Here is a 27915-nt window from a genome sequence, read left to right on the forward strand (position 1 = left end):
GAATGCAGAAGCCAATCCCATGTTTTGGAAGGTCTCTAACTGCCCAATCCTAAGCCCTGGTGGCACCCAGTGGTGCTGAAATGGCTGCCGCTGAATCCAATGGGGCTGGGGCAGCCACCAGAGTCTCCTAGGAATAAGGGAACAAATGTTCCCTTACCTCATATTGAGCCCAGATGGTCCCAATGGGTATCCTCAGAGCTGTGCCAGCTCTTGCGGCCTGTGTAGGGTTCCACAGCTCGGGAGGCTCATAGGATATGGTGGCAGCCTCTGCGAGTAACTTTGCCCCCCTTCCAAGGCCGATCCTTCCTTGGCCCACCCTTCTGGTGCTGGGCTAATCACTGGCCTAGCAGGCCCACCACAGGTGCCAGAGTGCCTTATGACACTTTTGCGATGGCTAGCAATGGTGGTAGCCAAGGTGCACCAGCACTGCAAACCATAGGATTGGACCCTAAGTAAAGATGTAAATTTCTACTGCATTTTGGAGTTCCGGATTACCCAGTTTCCAAAGTGGAACCAACGCATTAGGCATCTTTGGTCATGCCATTATTTCTGAATTTTCAACAGAGGGCTCTGTGTATATTGTTCTTTGCAGCTTTGCATATACTTGTGTCTTTCCTCCCTCTTGACAGTACACACACACACACATATACACATGTTCAAGTTATTAGTTGGCAACCTTCAGTCTCGAAAGACTATGGTATCGCGCTCTGAAAGGTGGTTCTGGAACAGCGTCTAGTGTGGCTGAAAAGGCCGATTCGGGAGTGACAATCCCTTCCACACTGGGAGCAAGTGCAGTCTGTCCCTGGCCTGTCTCCCTGGCTATGGGCCTTCCTTCTTTGCCTCTTAGCCTCAGACTGTTGGCCAAGTGTCTCTTCAAACTGGGAAAGGCCATGCTGCACAGCCTGCCTCCAAGCGGGCCGCTCAGAGGCCAGGGTTTCCCACTTGTTGAGGTCCACTCCTAAGGCCTTCAGATCCCTCTTGCAGATGTCCTTGTATCGCAGCTGTGGTCTACCTGTAGGGCACTTTCCTTGCACGAGTTCTCCATAGAGGAGATCCTTTGGGATCCGGCCATCATCCATTCTCACGACATGACCGAGCCAACGCAGGCATCTCTGTTTCAGTAATGCATACATGCTAGGGATTCCAGCATGTTCCAGGACTGTGTTGTTTGGAACTTTGTCCTGCCAGGTGATGCCGAGAATATCGGAGGCAGCACATGTGGAAAGCATTCAGTTTCCTCTCCTGTTGTGAGTGAAGAGTCCATGACTCGCTGCAGTACAGAAGTGTACTCAGGACGCAAGCTCTGTAGACCTGGATCTTGGTATGCTCCGTCAGCTTCTTGTTGGACCAGACTCTCTTTGTGAGTCTGGAAAACGTGGTAGCTGCTTTACCGATGTGTTTGTTTAGCTCGGTATCGAGAGAAAGAGTGTCGGAGATCGTTGAGCCAAGGTACACAAAGTCATGGACAACCTCCAGTTCATGCGCAGAGATTGTAATGCAGGGAGGTGAGTCCACATCCTGAACCATGACCTGTGTTTTCTTCAGGCTGATTGTCAGTCCAAAATCTTGGCAGGCCTCACTAAAACGATCCATGAGCTGCTGGAGATCTTTGGCAGAGTGGGTAGTGATAGCTGCATCGTCGGCAAAGAGGAAGTCACGCAGACATTTCAGCTGGACTTTGGACTTTGCTCTCAGTCTGGAGAGGTTGAAGAGCTTTCCATCTGATCTGGTCCGGAGATAGATGCCTTCTGTTGTAGTTCCAAAGGCCTGCTTCAGCAGGACAGCGAAGAAGATCCCAAACAAGGTTGGTGCAAGAACACAGCCCTGCTTCACGCCGCTTCGGATGTCAAAGGGGTGTGATGTGGAGCCATCAAAGACAACAATGCCCTTCATGTCCTTGTGGAAGGATCTGATGATGCTGAGGAGCCTGGGTGGACATCCAATCTTGGGGAGAATCTTGAAGAGGCCATCCCTGCTGACCAGGTTGAAAGCCTTCGTGAGATCTATGAAGGCTATAAAGAGTGGCTGTTGTTGTTCCCTGTATTTCTCCTGCAGTTGTCTAAGGGAGAATACCATATCAGTGGTGGACCTGTTGGCTCGGAATCCACACTGTGATTCTGGATAAACGCTCTCTGCAAGTACCTGGAGCCTCTTTAGTGCAACTCGGGCAAACAACTTTCCTACAACGCTAAGGAGAGAGATGCCACGGTAGTTGTTGCAGTCACCCCTGTCGCCTTTGTTCTTGTACAGTGTGATGATGTTTGCATCCCTCATGTCTTGAGGTACTCCACCTTCTCTCTAGCAGAGACAAAGGATTTCATGCAGCTCAGTGATGATGATCTCTTTGCAGCACTTTAGGACTTCAGCAGGGATGCTGTCTTTTCCAGGTGCCTTGCCAAAGCCAAGGGAGTCCAGGGCCACGTGAAGTTCTTCTAGGGTTGGTTCACTGTCAAGCTCCTCCAGCACAGGCAGGCACTCAATGTTGTTCAGCGCTTCTTCGGTGACTACATTTTCTCTGGAATATAGCTCAGAGTAGTGCTGCACCCAGCGTTCCATCTGCTGCGGCCGATCCTGGATTACCTCGCCTGTTGCAGACTTCAGAGGGGCAATTTTCTTCTGTGTTGGACCTAGGGCCTACTTGATACCATCATACATCCCCTTGATGTTGCCCGTGTCAGCTGCTATCTGTATCTCAGAACAGAGCTGGAGTCAGTAGTCGTTAGCACATCTCCTGGCAGTCTGCTGGACTTTGCTGCGAGCACCTCGGAGGACCTGCAGGTTGCGCTCACTGGGACAGGCCTTGTATGCTGCTTGAGCTCTCCTCTTTTCCTCAATGACTGGTGTCAACTCCTCAGAGTGGGCTTCAAACCAGTCTGCTGTCTTGTTGGTCTTCTTGCCAAATATGGACAAGGCGGTGTTGTAAACGGCATTCTTGAAATGTTCCCATCTGTTGGATGCGTTTGCATCGACCGGGCCTGGAAGAGATTCCTCAAGCACTCGTGCAAATTCCTCCACTTTTCTCTGATCCCGGGTCCCAGTTCAAGTTATATACACACAAATTCAACATATACACTGTGGATCTGTGGTATCCAACAGATGTTGGACCTGTGGATACCCCGGATCCACAGTGTATATGTTCAACTCGCCATGGATGCCAGTGTATACTGGGGTCCACATTTAAAGGACTTTAAAAGGGGGGGGGGAAGTGTCAAAACTGTGTTTGCTACCTTAGTGCAGCCAAACCACCCTGTTTCTCAACCTCTACAGGAATTTTAACACTGGAAGACCTGCTTCTGGGTTTCACAGAGGTTCCTTGCTCCTCCCAGGTTCACTCCAGAATGCATTTTAATTCAAGGAACCTCGGCTCGACCCGGAAGTGGGTCTTTCAGCACTAAAAATAGCTCAAGAGGCTGGGAAACGGCACCAGGTTTGGTTGCATGAAGGTTGGAAACAAGATTTTGGCAGGGCTTTTTTTTTGTTTTTAAATGTAGGTCATGATATCCATTGATTTTGGTATCCATGGGGGGTTCTGCACCAATGGCCTGCCAGTCCCGCTCCAGACCACATCTCCTTCCCTATAAATGCAGTCAGCCCTCAGTGTCCACAGTATCCATGGGGGATTTCATTATCCATTATCCATTCAGTGGACACCAAATTCCACGGATAATGAAATCCACAAGGGGTCCCATAGGAGCAAACCAGAAGTACCTTTCAGGTCTTCTGAGGCACGGTTGCACACCACCTCCCCATGCCACAAAAGACCTCCTAGATGCAACTGGAAGGCACTTCTAGTCACATCCAGCTGTGGGCTCTGCATCCTCAGATGTTCAAATCCGCAAATGCCCATCCCACGGATTAGGAGGGCTCACTGTGTATATTACTTCTTAAGTTTGTCCTCTCACCCTCCATCATGATGACTAGTACTCAGGCTTGTCTGGCATAGTTTTCAGCTTTCAAGAGGGTGGCCAGACTCTGGCCATCTTTCAGTGTGCCCAAACTTGCATCCCATTTGTCCTCCAGGCACAGTCTCATTAACCGGCTCTCGATAAACTGCCAAGTCCAAATCTTATTGAACACTTTCTCATAGACGTCTCTGCAACAGTTCAATGGGCTGGAAAAATGGGTATCGTTTCTGGAGTCAGCACAAGCTCTCTCTCTCTCTAAGCTGGCGAACCTAAAAGCAGGGCAATTGTACTCTGCTGCAGAGAAAGCAATTACCATGTAATTAAAAAAAAAAATTTCTGAGACAGTTTCTAACAGTCCACTCTGATTCTGGTGTGCTTGTTTCTCATTTGTTCCGCTATTTACTCAACAAAACAAAACAGCTATTTTCTCTCCTGAAATCTGGAGGAGCGCATGGTCATTTCATTTTTTTTTTTTTTACTTCTGAATCAGATGAGCGGTCATAACCCAGGACTTGCACATGAACCAAATGAAATGAAACATTTCTCTAGCGAAGTGTTCAAGTTCCTACCCTCCAGCCTTGAGTCAGGTCTCAAGTTTCAAGTCACTGCGCAAGTCTCTCCGGCCAATTTAAAGAAAAAAGGGTGATGGTGGTGAAGTGTGTCTGTGTGTAAACACTCCACGCATTTCTGGGTGCCTGCGCTCCACTGCCCAGCTGATGGGCAGCAATCAAAGTGCTGCAGGCAGCCTGGAGCTACTGGGGGCCTTGGCCTGATTCAGTGGGGCTCTTCTTATGTTCTTATTATAGGCAAAGTGGGCATGCACTTGACCAGGTGATCATACTTGCTTCCGAATCAATCTCATTTGATCTCGGAAGCTAAGCAATGTCAGGCCTGGTTAGTACTTGGATGGGAGACCGCCTGGGAATACCGGGTGCTGTAGGCTTATACCATGATCTCAGAAGCTAAGCAGGGTCAGGCCTGGTTAGTACTTGGATGGAAGACCGCCTGGGAATACCGGATGCTGTAGGCTTATACCATGATCTCGGAAGCTAAGCAACGTCAGGCCTGGTTAGTAATTGGATGGGAGACCGCCTGGGAATACCGGGTGCTGTAGGCTTATACCATAGTCTTTCCAGACTGAAGGTTGCCAACCAACCAGGAAGTCTTGTGATAAGTGGAAGCACCGGTAAAGTAAGTTAGCAAGAACACACACACAGCAACTTGGATGTAAGAATAGCTTCAAATCCCGAGTTGAACCTCTCGGTCCTAAGTCAGGTCCAAGTCAGTGATTGATGGGACTGAAGTCTGATTTGGGAGTGAGTCGCGGGACTTCCCTGTATTTCTCCAAATGGATGCAAGGGTGGAGAGGGTTGGATCATACCAATCTGAGAAGCAACCTGCACATTTTTGTTTTAGGGAAGGAGCCTGGGATTTCACAGAAATGACATCTCCAGTGAGAGAGATATGACATGGGTGCCCATCAGAGATATCTCAATTACAGGTGTTGGAGAAGAGTTTGGGGCATTTGGTGGGCCACTGTGAGATACAGGAAGCTGGAGTAGATGGGCCTATGGCCTGGTCCAGCTGGGCTGTTCTTATGTTCTTAAAGTTAGGCCTGAGAGGTCAATCTATAGCTCCAGCAAATTCATAACCTTGTATTCTTGGTAACTGGCCTGAAAGTGGAAACTGGCTCCCCATTACAACCCCTCACCTCTGTTACCCCCAAAATGGGGATGAAGGTGTTATAATTATACACTAGAAACAAAAAATAGCTGCCAGCACTCTGAGGCTGCAGTCCTAACCACACTTACCTGAGAGTAAGCACCATGGAACAAAATAGGTCTTACTTCTGAGTAGACCTGGTTAGGACTGTGCCCTGAGTTTGTTAGCAGCACACCTGGAGGGTTTTGGAAAGGGAGGGGGGAAGTGATAAATTTGCTGGGGGAGGGGAAGACTTTGTTTTGTGTGTATCTGCTAATTGCAAATTGATGCAAACTGAGACCCAGAGATTGTTTGGCTGCAATCCTAACCTCACTTTCCTGGGAGTAAGTCCCATTGAACACAATAGGACATACTTCTGAGTAGACCTAGCTAGGATTGTGCCTTTTGTCTTACAATAGCAGCCAACATGGAAAGTACACCCCCCCCCCCCAAAAGGAAGCAGGAGGAAAAAGGGGGATGGCTGAAAAGGAATGGGTATTTTCATTTTTTAATCAATTTTTGGAGACAAAACCATCAAGAGTGGCATTTTTCTCTTTTTTGAAAAAAGAAAAAGGTGAAGGTCCTGAATTAAGCTGACACAGACCCCAAGCCTATGTAGGTCTACTCGGAAGTAAGTCCCATTTGAGTCAATGGGGCTTGCCAGGAAAGTGTGGACAGGATTGCAGCCACACAGAACAAGATTACAACTCACCCCCATAGTAGATGGGGGCTGCTCACACACATACACCCAGCATGCAGATGCCACCCCTGTTCCCCCCCAGGCAAGACTGAGGAATGCAGGCTGGGGCATTTGGACCCCTCCCCCCAGCAGTCTGGGCTCCCTCCTTCCCAAGCAGAGGAAAGCGCTGCGCTGCCTGTACTGAACTCTTCCCTCCCAGTTTGAAGCCTGCCAGGAGCGTGCCCTGTGCTGATGAGATGCGGCACCTCCGAAGCTGCGCAGCCAGCCTTCTCTCCCACCTCGCCCACCATGTTTCACACGCCCTCCCCAGGACGCACAGATTGGATACCGCAGGGTTAATGGCTTGTATTGTTTCACAGTTTTGTTTGTCTTAAATAAATATTAGAGAAAATAAAAGAGGGGTTAAAGGCAGAATGTTCTGCAAACTGGTTGGTTCTCAATCATGGTTTTTCCCCTGACAAATGCCTACAGTAGCAGAAGGAACCGACGTCCAAAGAAAGGTCCAGGATGGTACCTTGAAAGAAAAGAGAGCAAGGGAAGACACTAAGCAATGGTCATTAGTGAGCCGGAATGCAAGTTGTCGCTGTTAATGCCTTAAAGCTAATTAAATCTTTGGCTCATTGGACATGACAAAATGCAAACACTGTTTGGGTCACAGTTTATTAGACTCAGGGGAAGGAAAGCTCGGAGTGAGCCAAAAGCAATTGGACAGCTACAAATAGATAGAGCGGAAGTTGTGTGGACCGAAATTGGCTTGAGAGGGTGTCCATTGGTGATGTAATTACTTACCCCTGGATCAGGGGTGCCCAAACCCCGGCCCTGGGGCCACTTGTGGCCCTTGAGGCCTCTCAATGTGGCCCTCAGGGAGCCCCCAGTCTCCAATGAGACTCTGGCCCTCCGGAGATTTGTTGGATTCCACACTGGCCCGACGCAACTGCTCTCAGCGTGAGGGCAACTGTTTGACCTCTCGCATGAGCTGTGGGATGAGGGCTCCCTCCACTGCTTGTTGTTTCATGTCTGTGATGCAGCAGCAGCAGCAAAGGAAAGGCCAGCCTTGCTTTGTGCAAGGCCTTTTATGGGCCTTGAGCTATTGCAAGCCCTTCATTCATTCAAACAAGTTCATCTTTAATATATTCATTTATGTAAACTTATGTAAATTTATTCAAATTTTAAATGCAAATTAGTTCTTTTTTCCCCTGGCCCCCGACACAGTGTCAGAGAGATGATGTGGCCCTCCTGCCAAAAACTTTGGACTCCCCTGCCCTGGATTAAAGATCTGTAAGGTTAGGCAAGCAGAACTGGACACTGTCCATATCGCTGCCATCTTGGACTCAGGTTTTGGACCGACATTTTGCCATGTGGCTATCTGAACATTGCTTCCTTCCTTAGAATCCTACCCATCCTCTCAGGTCATTCGGGGGGGGCCCTTCCAACTGTGCAACCACTGAAAGAGGTGAGGGGGCGACAATGACAAATAGGGCCCTTTAGGTGGTAGCACTTTGCTGGTAGAATTCCCTCCCCCCAGAGCTAAGAATGACTCCCTCTTTGGGCTTCAAGAGCTTTTTATTTGAGAAGGCATTTGACTGTTAACATCATGGGCTGGCACTTTTAATGAATGAATGAATTTTAATAATGTGTTGCCCCCCAAAACCCAGGGGCAGAGGGAGGGCGGCCCTAAGGGCAGGTGGGTGGGGAGGAAGAGGAGGGGCTTGGTACCAGCAGTTATACCAAATCCCAACCCCCATTCCCGGGGACTTTGGTGCAGCTTCAAGCTGCTCTGCTCTCCTTGGACTTGTGCCACGTCAAGAGGTGGTGCAAGTCCGAGGAGACCCATTGGGGCCAGCGAAGTTTACCCAGAGGTAAGGGGAAACATTTTGCCTTGCCTCTGGCTGAGCCGCCTTGGGCCCCTATCCTGCACTGGATACAGCGCAAGCCTCTTGGCTTGCCTGTTCTCAGCGCAGGGTAGGATTGCACCCTTAGTTTTACACTTGTCTCTAAACATGGAGTTACTAAACATGGGAGGCACATAGCCCTTCAAGTTGGAAGTCTGCTTGTACTGTTTTGGCATTTCATATCCTAGACCAGCGGTGTCAGACATAAGGCCCACAGGATGTACGTGGCCCCCGGAAGCAATTTGTCCAGCCCCTGTTATAATTAGGCTCTCCCAGAGTGATAATTGAGCTCTGTCATATCTTAAAGATATGATCAAGATTTGCAGCTGAGTTTCTGGGTGAGAACAAAGTGCTTATTTTTGGCCATCATCTGCTTAACAATGTTACTTCTGAATGCAGGCACCATGAATGCTAACTTTGGCCCTCCGTATGAAACGAGTTTGACATCCCTGTCCTAGACCAACAGGGGTGCTCCTAGCCTGGCCTAGTTAGTTGGCAACCTTCAGTCTCGAAAGACTATGGTATCGTGCTCTGAAAGGTGGTTCTGGAACAGCGTCTAGTGTGGCTGAAAAGGCCGATTCGGGAGTGACAATCCCTTCCACACTGGGAGCAAGTGCAGTCTGTCCCTGGCCTGTCTCCCTGGCTATGGGCCTTCCTTCTTTGCCTCTTAGCCTCAGACTGTTGGCCAAGTGTCTCTTCAAACTGGGAAAGGCCATGCTGCACAGCCTGCCTCCAAGCGGGCCGCTCAGAGGCCAGGGTTTCCCACTTGTTGAGGTCCACTCCTAAGGCCTTCAGATCCCTCTTGCAGATGTCCTTGTATCGCAGCTGTGGTCTACCTGTAGGGCACTTTCCTTGCACGAGTTCTCCATAGAGGAGATCCTTTGGGATCCGGCCATCATCCATTCTCACGACATGACCGAGCCAACGCAGGCGTCTCTGTTTCAGTAGTGCATACATGCTAGGGATTCCAGCACGTTCCAGGACTGTGTTGTTTGGAACTTTGTCCTGCCAGGTGATGCCGAGAATACGTCGGAGGCAGCGCATGTGGAAAGCATTCAGTTTCCTCTCCTGTTGTGAGTGAAGAGTCCATGACTCGCTGCAGTACAGAAGTGTACTCAGGATGCAAGCTCTGTAGACCTGGATCTTGGTATGTTCCGTCAGCTTCTTGTTGGACCAGACTCTCTTTGTGAGTCTGGAAAACGTGGTAGCTGCTTTACCGATGCGTTTGTTTAGCTCGGTATCGAAAGAGTGTTGGAGATCGTTGAGCCAAGGTACGCAAAGTCATGGACAACCTCCAGTTCATGCGCAGAGATTGTAATGCAGGGAGGTGAGTCCACATCCTGAACCATGACCTGTGTTTTCTTCAGGCTGATTGTTGGTCCAAAATCTTGGCAGACCTTGCTAAAACGATCCATGAGCTGCTGGAGATCTTTGGCAGAGTGGGTAGTGATAGCTGCATCGTCGGCAAAGAGGAAGTCACGCAGACATTTCAGCTGGACTTTGGACTTTGTTCTCAGTCTGGAGAGGTTGAAGAGCTTTCCATCTGATCTGGTCCAGAGATAGATGCCTTCTGTTGTAGTTCCAAAGGCCTACTTCAGCAGGACAGCGAAGAAGATCCCAAACAAGGTTGGTGCAAGAACACAGCCCTGCTTCACGCCGCTTCGGATGTCAAAGGGGTGTGATGTGGAGCCATCAAAGACAACAGTGCCCTTCATGTCCTTGTGGAAGGATCTGATGATGCTGAGGAGCCTGGGTGGACATCCAATCTTGGGGAGAATCTTGAAGAGGCCATCCCTGCTGACCAGGTCAAAAGCCTTCATGAGATCTATGAAGGCTATAAAGAGTGGCTGTCGTTGTTCCCTGCATTTCTCCTGCAGTTGTCTAAGGGAGAATACCATACCAGTGGTGGACCTGTTGGCTCGGAATCCACACTGTGATTCTGGATAAACGCTCTCTGCAAGTACCTGGAGCCTCTTTAGTGCAACTCGGGCAAACAACTTTCCTACAATGCTAAGGAGAGAGATGCCACGATAGTTGTTGCAGTCACCCCTGTCGCCTTTGTTCTTGTACAGCGTGATGATGTTTGCATCCCTCATGTCTTGAGGTACTCCACCTTCTCTCCAGCAGAGACAAAGGATTTCATGCAGCTCAGTGATGATGATCTCTTTGCAGCACTTTCGGACTTCAGCAGGGATGCTGTCTTTTCCAGGTGCCTTGCCAAAGGCAAGGGAGTCCAGGGCCACGTGAAGTTCTTCTAGGGTTGGTTCACTGTCAAGCTCCTCCAGCACAGGCAGGCACTCAATGTTGTTCAGTGTTTCTTCGGTGACTACATTTTCTCTGGAATATAGCTCCATATATATACTTGTGGTGTCACCAATATACTTGTGGTGTCACCAATATAGCCTGGCCTATGGCAACAATTTTGATCCATTGGGATCTGATCTGCCTTATTGTTTTAAGGCCAATTATTTCTGTGTCTGTGCACTTGGTGGGGTGACACCACAAGTCACTGCATCCTGTCCAAGAAAAGGTAGCAACATCATTGCCTAGAGCCCTCCACCAGCTTGTCTTCCTTCCTCCCTCAGTCCCTCCCATCCTCCCTCTTTATTGGCACATTACTGACTGTTAACTTATACTTCCCCGTGCTCTACTATGTCCCATTTCCCTGTCTTTCCAGTTTCCTAATTGCCATTAGGAAGGGCAGGAACATTAAACCATACTAGGGTCTCCAAGAGGAATTTTATCAGGGGGTACAAAGTTTCATTTGGGCCCCTTCCCGGAGCGGGAGGAGATGAAACAGAGCAGGGGGAGGGTGGTGATGGGGTGGGCAGAATGGGGGGCAGGTCAGGGAGGGGGCAAAACCGAGTTGAGGAGGGAGGCAACAGCTGGAGAAGTCTTGGGAACCTAGGACTACCAGGCTACCAGGTCTACCCACCCGTGCAGCATTGACAGCTAGGGACAGTGACACAGAAAACCAGACACACTCCTCAGTCTTGCTAAAATCTTTTAAATATAGATAACCATTGCAGAAAATTAGCATCATCCTATTTCGGCTTACACTAGAAGTGTCCCGTGTGCACCAAAACGGACTTCTGCAGCTGCTGGAGTCCCGCAGTTGTGTTCCTGAGCTCCTCTACCCTCCTTTATGGTCCACAGATCCACAAACCAAAAAGCTCCTGTAGCAGACCAGTTTCCTCCCAGATTTGACACGGTGCTGAGGAGTGTCATGTATACATTCCTCAGCCCAGCTCATACGGCTTGCAGCAGCCAGTGTGTGTCCACAGTACCTCCCATAGCATTCTGTGCAGGCAACAAATCTGGGGATGAAAAATGTAATATTCCAGAACTTTTCCTGGCCCCCTCCTTTGGCTCCTGGGCCCCCTTTTTGACCTTAGGTACAAATTACCCCCTGCAACCTCCTCTCGTGGACCCATAACTACACCACACTATCACAAAACTATTCTAAACGGCACCTGTGGATTTATTGCTGCTGTTGTCAAAGCCGTTCTGTTGTGCTCTCAGGTGTGGGCGTAGCAAGGAGATGCAATTATGGAACTTTTTTTGTTGTGGTTGTTGTTGGCTGTTTTTCTTTTCCATTCTTTGCTTTTGTTTCTCTCCCCCCCCCCTTGTTTTTCTCTAAACCAATCATTTGAAATGGGCACAATGGCAGAAAGAAAACCAACCAAGAATTTTTTAAAAAGTCACAGACATGTTGTGCCTGGGAGATTGGGCGCAGACTCTTTTATTTGCTCCATTCCATGGGTATTAATACATTTGTGAAGGTTTTACAATATTTTTTTTTTAAAAAAACAGCATACGCACACAAAAAGCATGATGGCTTGCTGGAAAGCCTTGCCCTCTGCAAGAAAAGATTTCTGCAACTCTATAGAAATCCTCCATTATGCTAATAAAGTGGGTTACATTAATCATAATGCTTGACTGGCATGCATTTCAGTTTGGGGGCTTTTAAACTTTAATGGAGCCTATTCATTAAATCGGAACGTAAGAAGGGTAATAAATGAGCCTGCCGATCGGGAAGGAACTCCTTCAAACAGTCCTGCACACCCAGCAGATCCTTTTTTCTCCTCTCTTTTTCTCTTAACACACTTTTCAATGTACCGTCTCTGCCAGCCCCATTCGATATTCATGGCGTGTAAATGGGGGAGAGGGTAGTAATTTTCACGAGGCAGATTCACCGCTTTCAGATTTTAATGCAGGCGGAGGAGGTGATTTGTTAAAATTTGATGAGTTCAAAATGATCTCCAGAGAATTTGCAGGGCAAACCGGGCCCCGCGGTCTCGTTGCCAGAGCCAGGAACTTCAGTGGAGGTTGAGAATGCTTCTGAGATGCTCCTCACCTGAATTTTCAGGCTATATGTACACAGGAAGGTACCTTCCTTCTGAGTTTAGTATTTTCCAGCTATCTAGCATCCCAGGTAATGGAATATTTAGGCTAGAGAAGAGAAGACTGCAGTGGTATAGCTAAGGGGGCAGGGGGTACATTGCTCTGGGTACCATGCTTTGAGGGGGTATCTTAGAGGCCGCTGAAAGGCACTTCTAGATTTTGAGTTCCTCAAGCATGTACCCAGTATTCCTGGGCCTCAGAAGGAAGTGCCTTTCAAAGGCCTCTAGATGGGGCGGGGCTGTAAAAATTTGGGGGGAGTGTTATGGGGGTATGGGGCAGTGTTAAAAAATTAAGGCTAGATGCCATAGCTATGCCACTAGAAGTTTAAGAGGGGATATGATTGTGTTCTTCAAAGACATGGAGGACTGTCCTGTGGAAGGAGGAACACATTTGTTCTCAGAAGCCAATGAAAGCAGAACTAGATCCAACAGGTACAAACTGCAAGAAAGTAGACTTTGTCTGGGCATCAGGAAGACATTTGTGATGGTCAGGCAGTTCGGCAGCAGAAGAGATAACAAAGGAAGTGGTCGTTTCCCCCTCACCGGAGATCTTCAATCAGAAACTGGACAGGCAACTGCTGGAGATGCTCTAGGACAGGGGTGCCCAAACCCTGGCCCTGGGGCCACTTGCGGCCCACAAACTCCCAATCCGGCCCTCAGCGAGGCCCCAGTCTCCAATGAGCCTCTGGCCCCCCGGAGACTTGCTGAAGCCCACGCTGGCCTGATGCAACTGCTCTCAGCCTGATAGCCAACTGTTTGACCTCTCACGTGAGCTGTGGGATGAGGGCTCCCTCCACTGCTTGCTGTTTCACATTTGTGATACAGCAGCAGCAGCAGCAAAGGAAGGCTGGCCTTGCTTTGTGCAAGGCCTTTCATAGGCCATGAGCTATTGCAAGACCTTCATTCATTCATATAAGTTCCGTATCTAATATATTCATTTATGTAAATTTATTCAAATTTGATATGTAAATTCCTTTTTTTCCCTGGCCCCCGACACAGTGTCTGAGAGATGATGGCCCTTGTGCCAAAAAGTTTGGACACCCCTGCTCTAGGAGAATGTTCTGCTCCAGGCAGGGTGGTTGGACTAGATGACCTTGTGGGTCCCTTCCAACTCTACAATTCCATAAGCTCTTAGAATTTTTCACTCTGGCCTGGCTCTTACCCTCTGCAAATGAGATTTTGTGGGGAGGAGGGGAAGGGGGAGGTACAGTTAGAAAGCAAAGTAAAGAGGCTATATTTATTGATTTGGGTCTTTATATAATTAAATATTTTAAGCATTTATGACCCACTTCACAGCCCTCGCTCCGGATGCAACTCGCAGTAAAAAGCCCAACACCCTGGCATAGTTACAATAGAGTTATAGAAGCATACAACATCCCTTCCCCCCCAATAAAATATCATGAAAGTATCACTACGCAATAAAACACACTTTGCAATATATCTAGAAAGAGCAGAAAATGGAATCAACTCTGCCTATATGAGTAGCTAGATGGAAAAGGCCCCCACTCCAGAAATATAGTTACGTACGCAAAAACGGTTAGGCCTCATTCTCAGGGACCATTATTTAAGAACATTAGAAGAGCCCCTTTGACTGGATCAGGCCAAAGGCCCATCTAGTTCAGCTTCCTGGATCTCACAGTGGCCCACCAAATGCTTCAGGGAACACACCAGACAACTGACACAACCTGCGTCCTGATGCCCTCCCCTGCATCTGGCAATCAGAGGCAGCCTACCTCTACCTCGCACATACCTACTATGACTTGTAACCCGTGATGTACTTTTCCCCCAGAAATTTGTCCAATCCCCTCTTAAAGGCATCTAGGCAAGATGCCGTCGCTACTTCCTGTGGCAAGGAATTCCACAGACTAATTACACACTTTTACCACATATTCTGTCATTGTTTCTCAGCTCTCCACAGCCCCATTTGGGCCCTGATAATTGAGGGGAACCCAAAAATTGGGTCAACAGTAGAAATATTTCTTTCTTATTTTCATGATTAATGTTCTAGCACAGGGGTGTCCAAAGTTTTTGGCAGGAGGGCCACATCATCTCTCTGACACTGTGTTGGGGGCCGGGGGGAAAAAAGAATTAATTTACATTTAAAATTTGAATAAATTTACATAAGTTTACATAAATGAATATATTAAAGATGAACTTATATGAATGAATGAAGGTCTTGCAATAGCTCAAGGCCCATAAAAGGCTTTGCACAAAGCAAGGCCAGCCTTTCCTTTGCTGCTGCTACTGCATCACAGACGTGAAATAACAAGCAGTGGAGGGAGCCCTCATCCCACAGCTCATGCAAGAGGTCAAACAGTCGCCCTCACGCTGACAGCAGTTGTGTTGGGCCAGTGTGGGCTCCAACAAATCTCTGGAGGGCCAGAGGCTCATTGGAGACTGGGAGCTCCCTAAGGGCCGCATTGAGAGGCCTCGAGGGCCGCAAGTGGCCCCAGGGACGGGGTTTGGGCACCCCTGTTCTAGCAACTTAGCAGTAGGTCATAGTCAAGAAAATAACCCTTCAGAGAAAAAGGATGCTCTTTCCTCCCTAATGTTCTCATGAACTTTCAGAAACATAACAGTGCCGTTTATCAGATAAATTTATTGACAAGGAATACAGTCACAGAATGTTAGGGAGATTCTATGAAGGGAGGGAAGGGTCTTTGGAGGTCATGAAGTCCAAGCCCCTGCTCAGTCCAGGCAACGATCTCAGCATCATATATGTGCTTAAAAGTAAATTCTGTTGAGGCCAGTGGGGCTTACTCCCAAAGGAATGTGATGAAGATTGCTGACCTGATCTGTTGTTGTTTAGTCAAGGTGGTACACAGGAATAGGCAACCCAATCCTAACCTTTGCCAGCACAGTGGTGCCAATTGGCCTATGACATATCCATCACAGGTTTGGAGCAGGCTGGAGGTCTCCGCTGTAAAAGTCAGGCCAGAGTGGAAATGTCTAAGAGCTTATGGAATCATAGAATTGGAAAGGATCCACATGGTCATCTAGTCCAACCACCCTGCCTGGAGCAAAAGGAGACCTCCATTTACCCATTTAAAGCCCCAGCCTGCCCAGTGGAGCTTCAAGGTTCTCACTCATATATTCATATTGGCAACCTTCAGTCTCGAAAGACTATGGTATCGCGCTCTGAAAGGTGGTTCTGGCACAGCGTCTAGTGTGGCTGAAAAGGCCAATCCGGGAGTGACAATCTCTTCCACACAAGGGAGCAAGTGCAATCTGTCCCTGGTCTGTCTCCCTGGCTATGGGCCTTCCTTCTTTGCCTCTTAGCCTCAGACTGTTGGCCAAGTGACTCTTCAAACTGGGAAAGGCCATGCTGCACAGCCTGCCTCCAAGCGGGCCGCTCAGAGGCCAGGGTTTCCCACTTGTTGAGGTCCATTCCTAAGGCCTTCAGATCCCTCTTGCAGATGTCTTTGTATTGCAGCTGTGGTCTACCTGTAGGGCGCTTTCCTTGCACGAGTTCTCCATAGAGGAGATCCTTTGGGATCCGGCCATCATCCATTCTCACGACATGACCGAGCCAACGCAGGCGTCTCTGTTTCAGCAGTGCATACATGCTAGGGATTCCAGCTCGTTCTAGGACTGTGTTGTTTGGAACTTTGTCCTGCCACGTGATGCCGAGGATGCATCGGAGGCAGCGCACGTGGAAAGTGTTCAGTTTCCTCCTGTTGTGAGCGAAGCGTCCATGACTTGCTGCAGTACAGAAGTGTACTCAGGACGCAAGCTCTGTAGACCTGGATCTTGGTATGTTCCGTCAGCTTCTTGTTGGACCAAAAGCAATATCGCTGTGTAAGGCCTCCAGACCTGGGAGGGAGGAAAGAATACAGTGGACACCTCCTCTTCTAATTCCACTCCCTCCCAGGCCTGATCCATGCCTGTTCAGCCCTCCCCCACCCAGAAACGCTGCCCCTGTCTCTGTTCTACCCTCCAGCACCTGTGCTGCTTGGTGCTTCTCTTACCTTTGCCGGCAGCTGTCAGTGGGGATACAGCGCTGCCCAGCAGCACTGCCTGATCATGAATCACTGCAAATATCCTTTACTGCACATTTGTACTGGCTGGCATTGGCACAGTGGCTGCTGTACCCGTGCTAGCATTAGCTAGGATTGTGCTCTGAGAGATTTTTCTGTCCCTTCTGGTAATATTTCCATTTGATTTCTACTCCCCTTTCTTCAGTTACCAACCATCAAACTCTTGTTACCAACAATGACAATATAAGTTGGTTACCATCACTGACAAATATGAATTTTTTTCAAGCACGTTAGTGCATTTTTTACTCTTATAGGTTGTGCAATATTTTTCTGCAAATTCATAAAAAGTGTACATACATTGCCCTATTGCAGTGTTTCTCAAACTGTGGGTCAGGACCCACTGGGTGGGTCACGAGCCATTTTCAGGTGGGTCTGCATTCATTTCAATATTTTATTTTTAAAATATTAGACTGGTATGTGACTGCATGTTACAGATCTGTACTTTTAACAGACTACTATGTATATACTTTTAACAATGATAGTCACTCCTGATTAAGGGCCCAGTCCTATCCAACTTTCCAGCCCTGGTGTAGCTGTGTGTACGCTGTATCCAGTGATAGGAGAGTAGTTATGGAGGCCTCCTTAATTTAAGGGAATGTTTGTTCCCTTGCCTTGGGGCTGTATTACAGCTGCACAGGTGCTGGAAATTTGGATAGTTTTGGGCCCTAAGTGTGGATAGGATACCAGCCTAGGATTGTTCAAAATTTTCCTGCTTGATTATGTCACTTCCGGTCATGACGCCACTTCCAGTGGGTCCTGACAGATTCTCATTCTGAAAAGTGGGTCCCTATGCTAAAAGTTTGAGAACCACTGCCCTATTGGAGAAAGTCCAGTGCACTGACAGGTGGAATGAATCCAGAATGGTGCATTCCATTATGAATTTCCACTAGAGAGGAATCCTCCATTCCTTATGCATGTTTTATCATGAGGCCTTAGAGCTTGGATGATGAACAAAAGGGTAGCAAAATCTGAACTATTCAGATTCTCACACCATGTTTTAAAAGTTTACATGCGCAACAGAGATTCTGAAACTTTGGATTGTTTGTGTTCATTTCACGTTCTGTCTGTTTTCCTTGGTTTCCAAATCACAATCAAAAATGCAGAAAATGGCACCAAGAAAGATGGTTTAAGAGTTTCCCAGCGAGTCTGAACACCTGGCAAATCCTAGAGGCACCCAAGGATTCTATATATGGAGTCATCTCTCTTAGGCTGATTTGATCTAGGAGTTATTGGAGCTCACAGCAGGCCCTTATGTAGATATGACATTAATTGACAAGTTAGGAGTCCTTCATGATAAAGCCTTAATTGGAAATTGACATCCTGAATTGAATTGAATCCTGAATTGAATTGGCAATTGACTTCCTGAACTGACAAGTCCTTCATGCTGAATCTATTGATGGTTCAAATTAGTTCCTATTTCAAAACAAGGAGATCATTTTATAGATCCCCCCATCTTATTTTGCATAAAAACTCAATGTGGCTTACAAAATCGGCCATGTCAAACAATAAGAATGGTGGAACAATGAAACAAATCATTGAATTAATAGTGCTAGGTGTAGGAAGAAAGCGCAATCTCAGCAGTGGCTTATCTAAGGGGGTAGGGACGTACATTGCCCCAGGCACCACGCCTTGAGGATTTGCTAACTAGAGCCGGCTTGCCATCCATGACTCCAGCCTGTGGCACCTTCCTCTGCATCTCCTTCTCCTGTACTTTCTCCTGCATTTCTCCCCACCGGAGTGGTTGCAAGCCACTCTGAGACACCAACCACTTTTTCATCTCTTCACCACTGCAGTATCTTCTCCTGCAAGTCCCAAGTATCCAGAGTGCCAAGTATCCAGAGTGCCGGGGACCTCGTTGGATGCTCAGAGTGGCTTGCATGCATTCTGAACGTCATAACCAACAAGAAGTGGTGGTAGTGACATCATCACATCACTTCTGGGTCAGGCACTTTGTGGGGGTGAGATGGAGAATCACAGCCCTGGGAGCCCGAAGGGGCAGCTATGCCACTGAATCCAGTAGCAGAGGTGTAAAAGGAAGCATCCAAGGGAGAGAAAGCCCTTTGAAAGAGGAAGCTTTGTTTGGAAAATGGCACACCAGGGGGACTACCTGGGCCTCTCTCTAGGAAGGGAGCCACACAACCTTGGGGCTCAGTGATGTCGCAAGGGGATGCAGGAGGTGTGAAGTGAAGTGTGAAGGAGGTGCACCAAGTGATGCACTCAGACAGCACTAATGACCAAAACTGTGAAATCTTGATATTTTCAAATAATACCGTCATGTTATATATAATCCAATGTGCAACAGAATGCAATGAAGCAGACCACGTTGGAATATCTGTCTTCTATTCAAAGTTATGGCCAAATAACCAGAAAAGGAAAACACAACCATATCAAAAAGTGGATTTCTTTAACTCAAAACTGATCAATGATATGACTGTTCAGAGAGCCAAAGAGGTGTCCTTATGACCCAGCAGCAAACCAATCAGGTGTTAGTCTGCATCAGCTCTCATTTCCATGTCTCAGAGCTAATACAAGTACTCTTATTTAGTTGAGTGAATGTCATCACTATAGTTGGCCATAGGGGTGTTTTTTTTGGGGGGGGGGGTGACCTGTATTGTTATGTGTAAAAATAAATTAAGTCAATGGGGAGGGGGTGACACCAACTAGTGATGCCACGACATTGAAGCTGTGCATCTGATATTGTAATTTATTCTGTTTGACCTGGTATGGGAAGAGGTCCATCATGGGGGTGTCGCAATGAGCTCTTGCACCCGGTGACACAAACCCTGGAGACACCTCTGATGGGCAGGTGAACCTCTGCTAATGGTAGGCCAGAGAGCAAGATCTCAATAGCAGATCAGATGGCCCAAAGCAGATGGTACAGGGATAGGCAGTCCTTATAAGTAAGTTGGTCCCAAGTTGTTAAGGCTTCCATTAAAATGAATGAATATGCATATGCCCAAACTGATTGTCCTCTGCAATTACTCAAAGGAAAGTGAGATTCTTGTTTGTGGATTGTGCTGGGGGTTCCCAAGGGGGCAAATGTCCTCTCAGACAAGTAGGTTGTCCCACCTCATGATAGCTTTTCTTTCTTATCTGTCTGCCTATCAATCAATCTACTCGTCTATAGAACAGGCATCTATTTATAGCATTATTTAGGTTTATTTTATTTTTAAAAGCAATATCCATACACTGTTATTTCCTTAATTTTCAACTTAGGATATCTATATCCCCCCTCTGCGTTCTCAACAGAGTGGAGCTCAAGGCAGCTAGCAACGTATTAAAAACAGTGCCATCAATTACGATAAAAATAAACTCAGAGGACACAAAGGCAATCAATAAACAGGATCTCCCATCCAAAGAAGAGATAGTCAATTTGTAGAACTATTTAGAAAAAAAGCAGCTCACCCAGAGACAGCAGCAGAAATTCCAATGCTGTCACTGGAACAATGGGCAACGATGGAGGCAACACATCCTGAGTCAAGGAGTTCCACAGGCTGAGTGCTACTGCAGAGAAGGCCTCTCAACACACCACTGGCAAATGGACTTTTGTTGCTGGCAGGACACACAAGAAAACTCTCTCTGTTGACCTCAAGGGGGAGTGGGCTGTCTCAAATGGAGGGGTGCAATCCTCCAGGTTTAGTATGAATATCAAATTCACTGTTATTTGCCTTTCAGAAATCTAACAATTGGGATAAAGTTTGCCCTCCCTGAAATGCACTTTGCCCCTTCCCCTGCCTTTCCCTCCCTTTCAAAATTCTTCTGGTATCACCACTGTCTGGATCCAATTTAATTGTGCATGTCTGAGGTTTGGGGGAGAGAGAGAGAAAGAGAGAGAGGTGTCATATAGAGCTTGAAAAAAAGATCATCTCAAGCTCTGGAGAGTGCCGATTCCTGAAATACAGAAATGAACTAAGTAGGGAATTTGCAGTTATAAAAACACAATATCTGTCCATGTTTTTGCTTTAAAGGTATAGGACAGAGATGGGCAAATCCAGCATGGCTTGACTCAAGTCGAGTCACGAGTCTCTGCCTCCTTTAACATGGCTTGAAAACGAGTCCTAATGGGCAGACATTCCGAGTCGCCCAGAGTATTTTGGGGATTCTAAAAGACTTGAGTCCCAAGTTTTTTAAGTGTTGTTGGTTTTTTAGTGTTTTTTTTTAACCAACCCAAGTGTTGGTTGTGGCTCCGTGAAAAAGAAAATGGAGCTGCTGTGGTGTGTGTGTGTGTGTGTGTGTGTGTGTGTGTGTGTTGGAGTTATCTTTAAACACTCCTCTGATGTCCCATCCCATCTGTAAACAAGATGGGGGTGGAACAGACTGCATGTGAGTGGGGATCAAAGTGATCTGTCAGAAATCCATGGAGCAGAGCTCAAACCTGTAACGTGCAGCTAAATGAATCCAACAATCCCTGGGCAGAATGATTTGATCTTTCAAAGACTCAATTAAGCTCAGCAACCAAATTAGCTCATGGCATTCATTTTACGATAGAAGCTGCAAGAGGGAGGAGGGCCATGCACAGCAGCTGGGAGGCTTACCACTATGCAGCTCTACTCAGCTCTACTCACTACAGTAGAGCTCTACTCTACTACTGTAGTCCCACTACAGCTGGTCATTCAGTGAGCCTGCTTGAGCCATGCCATGGCTAGGAACTGCCTCCCCCAACCTTCTCCTTCACTCATCTCGGGGTAAAAACCTTTGTTCAATGATCATCGGTTCATTCAGAGGTAGACAAGAGAGCCCACTCCTGCCTCCCCCTCTCCTGCTCGATGCCAAACCAAAACATGACCCTTTCCTTGCTCCTGGCTGGAACTTCCCTTCTGCTCTCCTGGTCTGAATGATGGCCATTCCTGTTTTTGAAGGGCGTGTCATGCATTTAGGCAGGAGAGCCAGCTGTTGCCGAGGCTGCCTCTGGGAGAAAATTGAGCTAAAAGGTTCTTGTTGGTCAAGGTTTTGGGTTTGCTAAGTTCTGCCTGGTTAAAGCGCCTACTCTTTCTATAACCTTGGCTTATAGATCCGCACAGCCTCTCGAACTTAGCAGATGGGCTGGCTGAAGTGGTGTCGGGGTCAGGCCCCTTCAGGGGATCAGTTACACACATCCAGCCAATAAAATTGATTTGTAAGTTATGGGCCGCATTCCCGCAAGCCTCTGAGTTGGCTTCCTGCAAGCAGTGAAATGCTTCCAAATAGATTTTCAGGGTGGGCAGATGTTCTTTTTCAATCTCTGATATTGGCAAAGCTAAATGGGGAACGTTAACCCATTTTTGCCTGGCCCGCAGGTGTACACCCTTGGTTCCTGTTGCGTATATGCAACGTTGGGCAGAAATGGCTTAAGCAAAGGAAAGGGTAGGGAGGCACACAAGGTAGATATTCTGGAACGTCAGTTGAAAACCCTTTAAACCAACCTTACAACCCAATTTCATTCTGGCACACTCATTCTTTTTCTGTGTGCAATTCTTGGAACTTCACAAGAGCCCTGGTGGACCTGGCCAAAGGCTCCAAGTTCAGCACCCCCTTCCCAACAATGGCTCCCCAGCTGCAGCTGGAAACAAGACTGGTCTTAGGAGCTGTGGGGCCCAATTGGAATCACTTTTTGCAGGGCCCCAGCTTCATAGCCAAGGTCTGTAGAATCTTCGAGATAGGAATAAAATTTATAATAGACTTTCTATCTCCAGGGTAGAATGGAAAGCAATCAAAATGTGCACTTAAAAAAATTCATCTGAGTTAATGGACCAAATCGATCTAAGCACTGCTTGATCAGCGGTTTTTAAACCGCTATGTGGCATGGTGCTCTTGGGTGTTGTGGGGCACTTCTGGGGAACTGTGGGCTACTGCACAGCAAGGCTGTGCAGGATGTGCAAAGGCCAGTAAGAGGCTCAGCTCTGCTGGCCAAGTTCCTGTGCACAGAAGGTCCATGTGCCCACCTTGAGCTCTTACCAGCCTTTACAGCATCCTGCGCGGTCTCCAAACTCGGAGGTGACTAGTGATGATGTCACTTTCGGGTTCCATGCGCTGTGTTTGCAATGCATGGAGGCTTTGTGGGACGCCAGAGATTGGGAGCTGCTGCTCTTAAGAACATAAGAACATAAGAACAGCCCCACTGGATCAGGCCATAGGCCCATCTAGTTCAGCTTCCTGTCTCTCACAGCGGCCCACCAAATGCCCCAGGGAGCACACCAGGTAACAAGAGACCTGCAAAGGCCTCCTGGGAATTGTAGTTAAGAACATAAGAACAGCCCCACTGGATCAGGCCATAGGCCCATCTAGTCCAGCTTCCTGTATCTCACAGCGGCCCACCAAATGCCCCAGGGAGCACACCAGATAACAAGAGACCTCATCCTGGTGCCCTCCCTTGCATCTGGCATTCTGACATAACCCATTTCTAAAATCAGGAGGTTGCACATACACATCATGGCTTGTACCCCATAATGGATTTTTCCTCCAGAAACTTGTCTAATCCTCTTTTAAAGGCGTCTAGGCTAGACGCCATCACCACATCCTGTGGCAAGGAGTTCCACAGACCGACCACACGCTGAGTAAAGAAATATTTTCTTTTGTCTGTCCTAACCCTCCCAACACTCCATTTTAGTGGATGTCCCCTGGTTCTGGTGTTATGTGAGAGTGTAAAGAGCATCTCTCTATCCACTTTATCCTTCCTGTGCATAATTTTGTATGTCTCAATCATGTCCCCTCAGGCGTCTCTTTTCTAGGCTGAAGAGGCATAAGGAAGGTGCCCCAGCCCCGTCATCACCATAGTCGCTCTCTTTTGCACCTTTTCCATTTCCAATGGTTTGGATCTTGATCAAACCATTCTTTTATGTTTTGAATTTTTCAAAACTAAAAAGAATGTGCATTGTAAGTGAACAATCGGAGCTCGCCACATCCTCTCTATACCTCACTGAACAGACTCTGTGAAAGAATGACAAAATCAATACTATTTGGAAAGAAGTATTTCAGTCAAGGACAAAGACTTTTCCAATTGAATCTCAACCAACCTCCTTTTCATGGCCTAGATTTCTATATTCATCTGGAAAGGAGAAACCCATGTGGTTAGATGTGGTGTTCATCTAACATCTCCTTTGAATCAAGGATGTAGTGAATTGTTTGCCAAAGGGCACTGTGAGGACAGGCTGCCTTCGATCTGTTATTTAATTAAACAAAAAAATCTCCTTTCTCCCCTTGGAATCATATTACACAGGCAGCCTCTGCACTTAAACTGTTGCTTCTTCCCAGTTTAAGTACTTGAGATACTTCTCCCAAGTATCAAACCACAGGGCTGAGTTTGACTGGGAAGTTTCCAGACTAGGGGTTAAGTGCATAGATTGATCTGGGGATAATGATGGATGGATAGATAGGCCTGTGGCGCAGCAAGGGGGGGAACTGGAGGACCCCTTAGATCAGCGGTTCCCAAACTGTGGGTCGCAACCCACAAGTGGGTCATGAGCTAATTTCTGGTGGGTGGTGGGCCCGCTGATGCTGCAACCTAAAATGGTGGACAACCCAGAAGTTGCATCAGGGACACATATAATCACCCTCCCATGTCATTTTCCACATTGTGCCATGTTTACCAAACTGTGTATTGCACCAGTAGCAGTTTGAGATGCTGAGGGCCATCTGTGTGGGCTGTTTCCTTCTTTAGTAGTTCAGCAAAAATTAACAAGTACGAGCTAATTCAGGGGTGCTCACACTTTTTTGTCTCGAGAGCTACTTTGAAACCCCTGCTAACTGGTTAAGAGGCACTTTTTCAAGTGGGTGCTCCTCTTTTATTTAGCAGGGGGAGAGTAACTGGCCCACCTCACCCCAGCAGTGTCTTTTCTAGTGGCTGTCTGCTGGTATTCTTTTGCATCTTTTTAGATTGTGAGCCCTTTTGGGACAGGGAGCCATTAGATATTTGATTTTCTCTGTAAACCGCTTTGTGAACTTTTTGTTGAAAAGCGGTATATAAATACTGTTGTTGTTGTTGTTGAAACCCAGCAAGGCCTGGAGATCTACCAGAGTTTTTTTACAATGTTTGCGCCATCATAACATATAACATTTATGTGTACAATGTATGTTGGTGTACCTTGCATAACCGCATGAGCCAATATTGCACAACACAACTTAATTAACTATAAACATTTTTTGTAATTACTTGAGTTTACTTTGATGACTTGCACTGAAGTGAATCAGCCAAGGATGCATAGTCCGGACAGTAGCTGCTGACAGCCAGCCTCAAGCACACTTCCAAATGTTCATCAGTCATGGTGGAATGGTACTTGGACTTAATGATCTTCATGTAGGAAAAGGCTGACTCACATAAATAAGTGGAGCCCTTCCTGCCTCAGGTGCTCTTATATCCCTGAGGGCCCTATTGCCTTCAAGTGGCTGCAGCTGTGCAGCACACTCTGCTGGATGCCCAGGCCTTACCCTTAAAGGGGCCACTGCTGACACCACATCTACCTCCTCACCAGATCTTCCTTGATTCCAATACAAGTGGGGGGGGGAGCAGATCTCTATACAGACCAGTGCAAAAACAGGGGAAAGGTGTGGGGGAGGGAAGATCTCTATATAGACATCACAGCAAGACCAGTGCAAAACCCCTTGCACACAGAACCAACAGATGGAAGTTGGGGGTGGGGGGCAGATCTCCATGCATACCAGTGCAAAAGCAGGGGAAAGGTGTGGGGGAGGGAAGATCTCTGTATAGACATCACAGCAAGACCAGTGCTAAACCCCTTGCACACAGAACCAACAGATGGAAGTTGGGGGGGCAGATCTCCATACATACCAGTGCAAAAACAGGGGAAAGGTAAGTCAGCCCCAGTAGAGTCAACGGGGCTCACTCCCAGGGATGCGTCACTCCCAGGGAGCTCACTCCCAGGACGGGGCTCACTCCCAGGGATGCATGGATGGGAGAGAAGCCTGCGATTGACTCATTTTGCCTCGCGATCGACGTGTCGATCGCGATCGACGTATTGAGCACCCCTGATCTAATTGATAGCAAAGTGATATATGTGACAATCTTAACTTGTGCTAGAACAGAGAGGTTGGCAAGCCTGCCCCATATCCAGCACAAGTTTCAGGCTGCAAGCAGCTCAGCCTGGGGCAAGCGGAAACACTTCCCCTTACCCCAGGGAGAGCCACTGCAGCCCCAATGGGTCCACTTGGATCTGCGCCACCTACAACCACGCAGCGCTGCCTGGGAAACGGGTTCGGATCCAGCATAACTACCAGGTCCTGGCCTCACCCCCTGTTCTCCTACCATCCACCCACAGGCCTGCCTGCCACGCCCTTCCCCACCCCAGAACGCCTCCTACCTGCCATCCCCACACACCCCCAGGCCCCTGCACCAGCCAAGCTATTCTGTCAGGCCTACCTTGTTTCATTGGCTTGGAGGCTGGATGCAGCCTCTGTGGGCAGGCTCACATCCCTGCACCCACCTGGCCGACACTTGAGGAGGCACAAACATGCTTTATGGCACGTTTGCGACCCTCCCAAGCCCTGTTAGGACTGCGCTCTTAAGTTTCCAGAGGAAACACAACGTGATGTGCTTTGAAAGAGCCAGCTACGTTTGAGGACATTTGCTTTAGAGCCCAACATCTCACAGTGAGGTTCAGTTGGAAAGCAGACAGCTTTTAAGAAATGGGAGACACAGGCAGAAGATGGCTGGCTGGTAGGCCTTACACTACTTTAGCTTTCACATTAACACCTTATCTGATTTAGCTTTCCTCAGTGCGTAATTAGTCTGTGGAACTTCCTGCCACAGCATGTGGTGAGAGTGTCTGGCCTACATGCCTTTAAAAGGGGATTGGAGAGATTGGTGAAAAAAAACGTCCATCGCAAGTTACAAGCCATGATGGGTTTGTGCAACCTGATAGGCTACCTCTGAAATGTCAGGTGCAAGGGAGCGGCACCAGGATGCAGGTATCTTGTTGCCTTGTCCTGATGCTTCTGGTGGGGTACTGTGAGATACAGGAAGCTGGGCTAGATGGGCCTTTGGTTGGCTCCAGGGGGCTCTTCTTAGGTTCTTAAACATTTCTGGCTTGGGCCTTTGCCTCTGCTATCCCTGTGCTGGAGCAGCACAGGTGCTGATCTCGTTCCCTGTATCGTCAGACCCTGAGAACAACAGATGCTCAAATGTGATTTTGGGATATGCATTAAAAAAACCCAACATTGGTACACTATATTGAAATCCCTTCTCTTTCTCTTACAGGCTGACTGCCAAAGCAGTTGCAGTGCTGCTCCCTATCTTGGGAAGCTCCTGGATCTTTGGAATTCTGGCTGTCAATGACCACGCATTAGTGTTCCAGTACATGTTTGCAATATTCAACTCCTTGCAGGTAGGTCCATGGTGCAGTTATGTGGCTGGGAGGTTCGGACAGATGTTGCGTTTCATGGACAGATCTTTACCCGTGTGCCATTGTTTCTCTGACTTTTCATGACCTCTAAATGTCACTCATAACCCTTGTGCAATCAGTAGGAATGTTTGGCTCTCATCAGTGATGCTGTTCTACAAGCTTTGGTTGGCAAGCTTCAGTCTCGAAAGACTATGGTATAAACCTACAGCACCCGGTATTCCCAGGCAGTCTCCCATCCAAGTACTAACCAGGCCTGACCCTGCTTAGCTTCCGAGATCAGATGAGATCGGGCATGTGCAGGGTACCGCTTGGAAATACAACATTTCTCAAACAGTGGGTCGGGACCCAATTTCTGGTGGGTCCTGCAAGGCTTCCAGTAAAAAAAAACAGATGTTGGAAAGATAACTCATTGCCTCAAACCCAAAAGTTATTCAAAAGTCAAACAGCTGCTAACTGCACTACAAAGAGCAGAGCTCCTGCACAGTGGTGGACCTCCCCAGTCCCGCGCCCTGGGGCAAAGGTCCATGATGGGATGCCGCCACCCTCTGCATGCAGATTCGTCCCCCACACTTACCTGGAGCACACAGAGCATCACGTGACTCAACGCACTGGGGAAGCCTACTGAATCTTCCCTGGGCTCTTAAACTGTGCTTCCAGCAAACCGGAAGCACAATTTCCGACCATTTTGGGAGCTTCAGTGAGGCTTCCGCACAGTCCTAGAGGTGCGCAAGGTCCGTGCCTGGGGCATTTGCCCCTTCCAATAATGACAGGTCCACTACTGCTCCTTCGGTTTGCAAGATAGCTGTTAACTGCCCTGCAAATGACTGAGCGCTGTTTCAAGCTTGTGTAAATACAGGGAGATATATGTTTGATCATCTTTTTTCTTGTGTGCTTTTTTCCAAGTGCGTAATGGTGGACCAGGGGGTGGGCCAGATGAAGGCTG

General features: G+C 47.8%; 1 protein-coding gene and 1 pseudogene across 1 annotated transcript in view; one reads left to right on the top strand and one right to left on the bottom strand.

Annotated features, from left to right (window-relative positions):
• The window catches only part of ADGRD1 (adhesion G protein-coupled receptor D1), a 235142-nt gene that overhangs the window by 196710 nt on the left and 10517 nt on the right, over window positions 1-27915 (top strand). The window contains exon 22 of the mRNA XM_066609760.1: window positions 26828-26954. Within this exon, the coding sequence (XP_066465857.1) occupies window positions 26828-26954 (127 nt within the window). The remainder of the gene's footprint in view (window positions 1-26827; window positions 26955-27915) is intronic.
• Window positions 27172-27288, bottom strand: LOC136634756 (5S ribosomal RNA; annotated as a pseudogene).

The sequence above is a fragment of the Tiliqua scincoides genome, chromosome 14 (genome assembly GCF_035046505.1).
Source record: "Tiliqua scincoides isolate rTilSci1 chromosome 14, rTilSci1.hap2, whole genome shotgun sequence".
NCBI classification, from domain to species: domain Eukaryota; kingdom Metazoa; phylum Chordata; class Lepidosauria; order Squamata; family Scincidae; genus Tiliqua; species Tiliqua scincoides.